General features: G+C 31.4%; 1 protein-coding gene across 1 annotated transcript; it reads left to right on the top strand.

The window, feature by feature from the left end:
* Positions 1-2,414: 2,414 nt before the first annotated feature.
* LOC107489470 (14-3-3-like protein GF14 iota) lies at positions 2,415-7,839 on the top strand. Its single transcript, XM_052261730.1, has 7 exons — positions 2,415-2,487; positions 3,498-3,804; positions 4,140-4,227; positions 4,343-4,452; positions 4,545-4,693; positions 4,972-5,018; positions 7,726-7,839. Exons 1-7 carry the CDS (start codon positions 2,415-2,417, stop codon positions 7,837-7,839), a joined length of 888 nt encoding a protein of 295 aa, XP_052117690.1.
* The last annotated feature ends 2,421 nt before the right edge of the window (positions 7,840-10,260 follow it).

Genomic DNA, 10,260 nt, shown 5'->3' with positions numbered 1-10,260 from the left:
CTCCACAATTTGTTCAACCAGATCCAACAAGTGGTTTCAGTTTGACCAGGAATGAGGTATTTAAAATTATTAATGATTCCTTTTTATTTCTTCCTTATGTCAAGAAAAATAGGCGACTGCCCATTTTATTTTTGTTTTTGTTTTGATTTCCTGAAAGTTTTGTTTGTGCAGAAAAAGTTTGCAACTTATGTGATTATGATTTAGAGTTTAAGTGTATAATGATATTAATAAAAATGGAAATTTTGTTTTGGTTGTGAAGGGACTATGTGACTGGGTTTCACAAGCTCAAGAAGAAGAGGAAAACGGTGGCACAAAAGCAGTTCTAAGGAGGAAACATATGGGGCTGTGTATTTGATTACTAACCTTTTCACTTTATATATATTTTTATTTTACAATGATGAAACTGTTGTTTTTACTAGCTAAAATTTAGTTACTCTGAATGGATTCAAATTTATGCATCAGTTGTTCAAATACATCCCAAAAAAAAAAAGAAAAAGAAATTTATTTTAAGCCCATTTAGTTTGCTTATTGGGAGTACATTCTTGAGAATGTTTGCATTGTAATTTTGGTATGTTTGAAACAAAATATCAAAGAGCATTCAGAGTTTTGGGTTTCTAATAGAAAAAAAATTGATATATTCACATGGGTGGTTGAAATAATTTTGAATAGAAAAATTATAAAGGCAAGTTGTTGTTTTACTAAATGTGATATTGTTGTATAACTAATGACATATGTTTATCTATCAGAATTCACTCATACTTATATGGTTATATGCAAGAATAAGTAGGTGATTAGCATCATATTCTTCATATGCAATTTTACTACTACTTGTTCTTTTATTTAGATCTGTTAATATTTTTTTTATTCCTATTCTTTACAAAAAGGTAAATTGTGCAACTTGCAAGAAGTTCATTTTTTGTACACTTATGATAGAATGTTTAGGCTTTATAAGATGCATTACCTATTTTGATTTGTCACTACTCGATCCTTGCAAGTTATGTTATCTATTTTTTCTATCTATCTCCATACCATTTTCTTCAAAGTTTCAAATGGCGGCTCATTTTTAAATGAAAAGCATATTCATATGATTGGATAAACAATTATTTTTCTGATGTTATTTTTATTTACATTAGATCTGAGCAACCTACGGTGAAGTATTGAGAGCTAAGCAATAATGGAGAATTTGAAAATATGAATGTTATTGAGTTTCTAGTTATTAAAGTGGATCTCATATATGGTTATTGTGCTTTCTTTCTTTTTTTTTTTAGATTTTCATTCAAAACATGAGAATTCAAATCATTGTGCCCTTAGAATTTGTAACATCTTTATGGATTCTTCTTTTCTCAATACTTTTATCTTCAAACATCTTATGTGAATTTAAATAGACCCTTTTTAAATTAAAAAAAATCATATTTGTGACACTTAAATTGGCATTTCATTTTAATATCAAATGGTTGAATCAAATAAATATTAATTTAAATATGTGATTGAGAAAGACTATATAATGGAGCGAATTCATAAATTTATAAAACAGCAAACCAAAAAATTTGTTTTGTTGCATTGTGTTTTGACAAGGTATTAGTGTATAAATAGTATTTTTTTAAGTATTTGTATTTTAATTAATATAATTATTTTTCTTTCATCATTAAAATAGGAACCTCTTTAAAATGATACACATTTTATTATATTGTTTGTGTGATTACAATATACACTATTTTGAATAAAATTTTAATTTTTTTGCATAGTATAATAGGAATCGTGTAACTATATTTATTTAAACACACAAACATAACAATTTTTATATTTAAGTAGAATTTACTAATATAAACTAAAAAATAACAATTTTTTGCTTTTAGAAATAGAAAATAAAATAGTCTTATACACTACAGAATAAATTTTTATATATAAAAACCCTTTTAAGTTAAAAAAATAACTATTAATATTAATAGATAAGTATAAAAAATTTTTTATAATAAAACAATATTTGTCACAGACATAGTTCGACTTTTACACTAGTATTTATATATTTTTAGGAATAAAAATCTTGGTTCATACCAAGAGTATCCAAAAGACCAAAAGTGACAAATTAAATAGAGAAAAAAAAACAGTAGAATATAGCTTAGCTACAGCTTACATGGGTATAAGTACAACTCTTAGTTACCCTTTTGTGTTTTGATGACGATTTGCATGCTTCCCTTTTCAAACTAAGGGATCCAACGGTCTAGATTTTGGTCTTCCTTTGACCCCGACAACATGCTCAATCTTTAGGCACTATATAACCTCTCCACCCTTGTTTTCCTTTCTTCTTCGCACCCTCTTTTTTCTCCTCCATCTCATCCTCATCCTTCTTCTTCTTTGGCCCTTACTTTTATTCTTTGTTTTTCTCTTCTTTCGTGATCTCTCTCTGGTTAACAATGTCGACGGAGAAGGAGAGAGAGACCCAAGTTTATTTGGCTAAACTTGCTGAACAAGCGGAGAGATATGAAGGTCCCAGTTTTATTATTTTATTTTATTTTTATTGGTGCTGTTATTTTTTCCTTTATGAGGGTTTTTCTTTTTGGGGTTGACATTGTCGTAAATATGTTTATTGAGTTTTTTTCCTGGACCTGCTTGATTTTTAATTTTGTTGCTCTTGTTTGGGTGGAAATGAGGATTCAGATGCTAAAGACTTGAATTTATTTTTCTTTTTATGATATTGGGTTTCAAATATGATATACTTGACTATTCCTAGATGTGTAATCAGATTAGGCCACTTTGTTTATTCCAAAATCGTTCTTGATTTCAATAAGAATATGATATGATAACAATAAATTTTAGTGTCTCTTTATTACTATTACTATTGTTATTAAACTATTGCTAGTGATGATGTTGTTATTTTGAGTGGGGTTATTTTAAGCATATGAATGGCTGGTCAATTTTTTTAAGGAAAATTTTTCAGTTTTTCTGTATCTTTATATTAATATTTTCTATTGTTTCTCGTTAAATTTAGTGTTCAATATTGCCTTGTTGCTTGTTTGATTGTGATGTTTGGATAGGGAAGAACTGGCATGTAGTTTCTACATTTGAAACCGAAATGGCTTTTCTAGCATTGCATTGCAATCATTTTGGCTCATCATTAATTGGATTTGTCCCAAAAGTCACTCATATAGTATAATAGAAAGTTATATTCATATGAGTTATCCATGTCTACGCTCTACCTCAAATATAGGAACCCTACTTATTGTTAATATCCTTTTGTTTATACTTTATATTTGATAAGGTGAAAACTAATCACGTTTAAAGTTTCCTATGTGAGATTATATCTAATTTAGGATGCTGAAAAAGAATGCCAGAATTAGTGCTAATACATCTTGTGAGCTTAATGATCCTCAAAGTGCATCTTGCATTATGTGCAACGAAATCCAATGTTGTAAACTATTACAAATCACATCACGTGATTAAGATATGATGATCATAGGTGTTCCTCTGAAACTTATTTTTCTTTATTATGGATGCAGAAATGGTCGAATGCATGAAGAAAGTAGCGAAACTTGATCTTGAGCTAACTGTTGAAGAGAGGAATCTCCTATCAGTTGGATACAAAAACGTCATTGGTGCAAGGAGAGCCTCTTGGCGCATAATGTCCTCAATCGAGCAAAAGGAAGAGTCTAAGGGTAATGAGCACAATGTTAAGCTGATCAAGAGCTATTGTCAAAAGGTTGAGGAGGAACTCTCAAAGATTTGCAATGACATTCTCACAATTATAGACCAACATCTGATTTCCTCTTCCACCTCAGCAGAAGCTAATGTTTTCTACTATAAGATGTGAGTCATGTTGGTAATCGCAACCATTGTCTTTTGTTATGTATTGTTTCCTTCTCTTTTGAGCAGATATGATTACTTTTTTGCATTGTAATTCAATAGATAAGGTATTATTGTAGTAGAGTTTATAAGGATATAATCTACACGAAAGTGATGATTTAATTGTCTTTTTTTGGGAGTTTAATATGCTCTCATTGGGTGTCCAATGTCATAAAAGGTTGAGTCATTGTATTTGTCGGCACCTGTGTTTATATCGTGATATCACTGGCTAATTACTATCAAATAACTTGGGCTTCAAATCTTTAGTGCTGATGTTCTTCCAGCTCCGCTTGATGCAGGAAAGGTGATTATTTTCGATATCTTGCAGAGTTCAAAACTGACCAAGAAAGGAAAGAGGCAGCTGAGCAATCGCTCAAAGGATATGAAGTACGTACTTGATCTGTTGTATTTCAGGTTTAGCTATGAACTCATGATTGAGTTCTTGCATATATTTTTGTATACTATACTGTGTCTCGATGTATGCAAATGCTTTAATTTTTAGGCTGCTTCAGCAACTGCAAACACAGATCTTCCACCAACGCATCCAATCCGTCTTGGACTTGCACTCAACTTTTCTGTGTTTTATTATGAAATAATGAACTCTCCTGAAAGGTAAGTTGTTGGATCTCTTATATTCTTCATGAATCCATCATTGAACCATTTGTGCTTCTATGTTTGTCTCAATGCATTGCTAAAACTTGCAGGGCTTGCCATTTAGCAAAACAAGCTTTTGACGAGGCAATTGCAGAATTGGACACATTGAGTGAAGAATCATACAAGGATAGCACTTTGATCATGCAGTTGTTGAGAGACAACCTAACTCTCTGGACCTCCGACTTACCTGAGGATGGAGGTATGGGGATGACAATCAAAATCTAAAATGAGGTTATGCTGATTCATTGAAAATTACTTAAGTGTCATACTATTTGTTGTTTAATAATGATGTTTGAGGTAAATATCCCTACAATTCCATATTGTGATACCATTCATTTTGAGTTTTTTGATGCACCTTGATTTTGATGTATGCATCCAAACAAAAAAATAGGATTGTCAATATTGAATGGAGGAAGTAATAATGTACTTTGAAGTTTGGAATTTGAACTTGTGAATATTGTTAATGCTCTTGTGTAGGTGAGGATAACGTAAAAGCTGAAGAAGCCAAACCTACTGAGACTGAGGTAAATGTATGATGACTTTTGACTTATATATTTTATATACATTAGCATGATTTTCTATTTCATTGTAAAAAAGGAATTTTAGTAGTTGAAACATGGCATTTTTTTTGGCAGCATTGACAAGGGTCGTCTTCATCTATGGCTTTGACGCCAGGATAGTCAGATATCCAAGGTACTCTGCAAGGGAACAAATTTTAGATTTTCTTGCCATAGGTTCGGACTGGATTATATGGACTGGTTATGAACTTTGTGTTCTCTTGGCGTCTAACCAAGACAGAAGATCTGCGCTTGCTTTGTTTTTTTTTTGTCCTTCAAACTTTCTTTTCATTGCCTTATATATTTTAATTAAAATGATCGATTCAAGCAATGAAAAACCTAGCCTCGTCCTTTTCTTTCCTCACTTCTAAATCGATTCTGTTTATAACGCTTTTCATTCGGAATGATCCATTTAGCAGGTGTCTTTACCACACACACAATGATTTGATTAAGATTTAGGTTTAGTATCACTTGCTTTATACTTAAAGTTCATAACATGAACTCTTATAAACTTTTTTCGTTTAGTCCACTGGGATGAGCAATAATGAATAATAAACAGATAAATTGCATCTTTTCTTAGGGATATCTATTAACGTTATCAATTGAAAAAGTTCTTATAGAAAATATACAAAGTTCAAGTTTTCAATGTTTTGCATGTATTTAAATAAAATGTCAAAAGACCTTGGCTAATAATTATTTTAACGCGTGAAAGACACACATTAGCGAAATTCTATTTTTTTATTTATAATAAGTATTTCTACACTATTCTTACAAAATTTAAAGTACCAGTTCTATTTACTAAAATTGGATAAGAATTTATCATGTCTTATATTGAAAGCATTTGAGCTACAATGAATGACGAAGAAACTAAACATTGCAAAGGAGAGAGAGTTGAGAATTTATGTCATCTATTATTTTGTGTATTAAGAAAGTGAGCTTTGCCTCACTTATATACATGAGTAGAACTATTGGCGCTAATTCGAACTACCTGTGCTAACAGCAATACAAAGCTTATCAACAACTAACTAATCACTCTAACTATCTCATACACTTAATATCGGATCAAATTATTTCTCATCCTATGTTTACCTTTAAATTTGTTGAAAAGCCTGATGGACAACGACTTTGTTGACATATTTTTGAGAAACACAGTTTTTCGTTGTTGACATATTTTCTCATGTTGCAGAGATAAAATGTTTGTAATATCTTATATATTTGAAAATCCAATCATGAATTATGTATGATTTATTTTATTAGTTTGAGCTTTTTATTTTTAGAAACTATTTCATTATATGTAAACAAGAGAAGACTACTTTTATTTTTAATGTGGACTTTGCTGCCTCTACCCTATGCTGTATGAAAGTCATTGCTATTGCTTCCATGATAACTAAACCTCATTGCTCCTACAATTACTGTTGAAGCTTCCCAAAACTGCCAGTACTGCTACCTTGCTTCTCTTGTTCTGCTAGTGCAACTATCTTGAATATTGGTGTTAAAGTTGCCATGAAACCGCTGAGGTAGCTGTTGGTTCTGTTTAGAGGTTATTACTGATGCCACTAATGCTGGGTGATTATGGAAGATGAAACTGCTGTGTTGTTAGTGCATTTTTATGAATGCCTATAAAAGTTTAGTAAATCATTGCAAATTGGTTGATTAATTGTCTTGTTTGTGTGATTGAATCTTGCTTGTGGTTGGTTTTTATGTTAATTGAATCCATGTGATTATAGGTTTTATTTGATGATAATATACACCTTTGAATGTTAGTTTATATTGCTTGTTTGGGAATGAATGCTTGCTGGAAATTTTGGTTATGTTTGATGACATTGCATTGGTTGTTAAATTAAGTTATAACAAGTTAAGATTGGACTTTGAGAAATGTTGAAGGATTGAGTTGTTTCACATTATTTAAGGATAATGTAGTTTGCTAAACTTTAACCAAGACACGTGATTTGGTACCCAAAAATATTTTGAAGTAATTAATGTTATAGATTGATATAAATTGCTCATTTTTGAAATAATGGTTTATTGCATAATTTGAATTAACATCAATTGCTCAATCTTTAGACCTTTTTTTGAATGGCACCAATTTTGTATTGAAGCTAAAGATGTCTATTATACCTCCATCAAATTTGGTATATTTTAAATGATAGTAGAATTAAATAAGCACGATTGAAATTTGATTGCCAAACCAATTTCTTAATCTGATTTCTTAACTAATACAATAAATTCGTGAGTGTATAAATTATTCTACAATGATCAAAATCATATAGGATCAAATTCTGAGAAAACTAAATTAAGTTTAGTTGTTTTAGTTAAATTTTGAAAGGATTCTAATAAGTATGGAATTAGTTATAAATTTAGGAAAGAATGGGTTGTCAGTAATGTTTTGGTACAACTTAAAGTACAAAACTGGAAAGAATATTTTTATGTTACTCTAGATATCTTAATTCTAGATATTTTGAAGAAATAATGTAAGAATCATTGTGTCAACTGATTTTAATAAGAACAATTGTAAAAGATTGATGAATATGATGATTATGATGAAGATGATTGTAAATGATAACGACGGTTTTGACATAATAAAATGATGATATAATATCATGATAAATTTGGTTGATGAATGATAAAGTTGACTATGAATATAAGGATAAAGCATATTGATATTGATATTCAGCATCTTGTGGATTGGAAACAATTGAAAAAGGATTGGAAGATTGCTGAGATTGAGGAAATTCTTAAAAGGGTGGTGAAGCCTAATTTTAGAGGAGTTTATATCCGATTTTTTTAGAAATTTAAAAGAAAGAGTTAAATATTTTTTTCTAGAAAAATAATTGATTTTATTAATATTCCCATGTTGTAAAGAAGTGAAATTATTGGTTTGGATGATTTACAATTAATTGTGATTGATTAGTGGTAAAGTTAATGCTTTTAATTCTGGGGTTTATTCTGATGAATGATGAAAAAGGAGATTTTACCATAATTGCATGCTAAAAAGGTTTGAATATCTATAGACTAAATGCCTTGATCCTAAGAGTGATGAACGTGACTGAAGATAATGAAAGATTATATGCCTCGTAAAGTCGAGAGTTTTGTCCAGCTTGCTCAGTGCTTGACTATATGTAAGGATGCTCACTGACTGTTATACGCTTTTTACCAAATGTACGCATAATTATAAGGTCAAGCTTTGCAAATGCTTGTTAAATGTCTCGCAGATATAGCTTAAGCCATATTACATATGCAGACAGTAGTATGCATTTGGAAAACCATATATGGGACTTGTACCCATGTAATGTTGATTGCGGATAGTCAACTGACATGTGAGCTAGCCTGCTTAGGATAGGCATGCATCATATGTATTTGTATGAACTATTTGGGTGTGCCTTATATTGTTGTGTTGCATTATTTGTAATTCTTTTCTATTTGATTTATACATGAATTGTTTGCGTATTTGTGTTTTTTGATTTATGTGTATTTGTTAGTTTACAAATATGATGGAGAAGGAAATGGATTGGTGTTTTTATGTATTAGAAATTAAAATAGATACATTTGATGTATTGTTTATAGAAGAGTCACCGTGAAAGACTTAAAAGTTTATGGTTTTCAAATTACTTATTGTTCTGAGGGTTATCTGAAACTGAGTTTTATTTGGACCTGAACGTAAGGTCCAAACTACTTTTGAGGCAGCGTCCGACTTCTTCTGGTATCAAGGTGGCACGTTTGAGTTCCCGTGAGGAAGTGGGGGTGGTACCTACAAAGGACTCCAATGCTTAAGTTAGCAAGGGTTTAACCAAGTTTTTAGTTGATTGGGTTCTAAATATAACTGAGAATGTCAGTGTATTTATAGTAGAATAGATAACCACTTTTTAGTATAGTTCCACTTTTGATGGTGGATAACCATTCCCTTTTTCTAGAAAAGTTGTTGAGATCTTTCTTCTAGATAAACGGGAGATATTTTATGGGTTAGTTACTTATTTTAGATAAGTAGGGCTAAACTGCTATCATCGCACTCGACCTCTGTGAGGTCGAGTAGGTGTAGATGAGGCCAGATCTCTTTGAATGGACTTTGACCTGACTGTGTGTTTGGGCCAGGGTATGAACAGTACCCCTGCTTGAGTTTAAGCTTTATCAGGTCGGACTCGAGAATTTGTAGATTAGACTGGTTTCTTGTAGGTTAGTACATCGGGTCATCCACACTGCCTTTCTTAGAGCTAGGTCGGGTACTTGACGTGTTTTAAAATTTGAAGTGTTATGCCTTTTCGTAGTGTTGTACACGTTATTCTACGGTTACCTTGCACCATAAAGAAGTAGTTACGAAATTACTCTTTTTCCCCTTGTATCTTATAAATACCCAAACTCCTTTCTTTTTCTTCGTTTTTCTTCTTTCTGAAACATTTTCACTCATCAATCTCCCTTTTTCAATCTTTTCAGCTTCTTACTGCAACTTTTCCTGCTTTCAAGATTTCTCTATCTTGAGACTAAAGGTTTTTCTCGTGCTTTCTTTGAGAGAAAGGTTCATACTTTTGCAGCTTGTGTGCGCTTTGTTTCACTTTTAAGCAAGGTTGGTCTTCATTTTTGTGTTTTCTTTATTCCCTGCATTAATGTTTTGGTGTGCTTATGGTACTGCCTCTTTGATTTTTGTTAAAAATTATTTTTGATGCTACTTTACTGTTTGGTTTGATGATTTTATATTCTTTGTTATGAGAAATCTATCCTATTGCTATAAATTTAAATATAAGGTTTTGCTGATTTTGCTTTGTGGTGCCCCCAAATGGTGTTGTTTTATCTATTGAAGATGGCACCATTTCCATATTTGATAATGTGGTTTGTTTGTTATGTGCACAAGAAGTTATAAGAATTATACTGTTCTTTTGTGTTGTTGAAAATGACCCGACCTCTTGCAACTATGTCTGCTTGTTTACATTGTTTTGGCTGGCCTTCCGACTTGTAGTGATGCTTTTTCTTTTGTTATATTGTACATATAACTTTTATGTCTCGTTCAGTAATTCTCAACATGTCATCTAAAGTTCCATCCGACCTAACCTGGGTAGATATATCCGTTCTTTCTATCGTTCCTGTTATCGATAACGAGTACGCCAAGACCTTTCATAGGCATCATAGGTTGTGTATAGGTCGGGAGACTGAGAGTAAATATGAAATCATAGTTGCCGATTGTAACACCCCAATTAGCGTAAGTTTACCTCACGTCGTA

This window comes from Arachis duranensis, chromosome 5, assembly GCF_000817695.3.
Source record: "Arachis duranensis cultivar V14167 chromosome 5, aradu.V14167.gnm2.J7QH, whole genome shotgun sequence".
Classification (NCBI taxonomy): domain Eukaryota; kingdom Viridiplantae; phylum Streptophyta; class Magnoliopsida; order Fabales; family Fabaceae; genus Arachis; species Arachis duranensis.
The sequence above is the reverse complement of the archived record's forward strand: the minus strand, read 5'-3'. Positions and strand labels throughout refer to the sequence as shown.

Bases quoted from the DNA above. Each gene is read 5' to 3' on its own strand.
- LOC107489470 (XM_052261730.1), top strand. From the start codon at position 2,415: ATGTCGACGGAGAAGGAGAGAGAGACCCAAGTTTATTTGGCTAAACTT. The intron at 4,453-4,544 runs GTAAGTTGTTGG...TAAAACTTGCAG, and splicing joins ATAATGAACTCTCCTGAAAG to GGCTTGCCATTTAGCAAAAC. The intron at 5,019-7,725 runs GTAAATGTATGA...ATTGATATTCAG, and splicing joins CCAAACCTACTGAGACTGAG to CATCTTGTGGATTGGAAACA.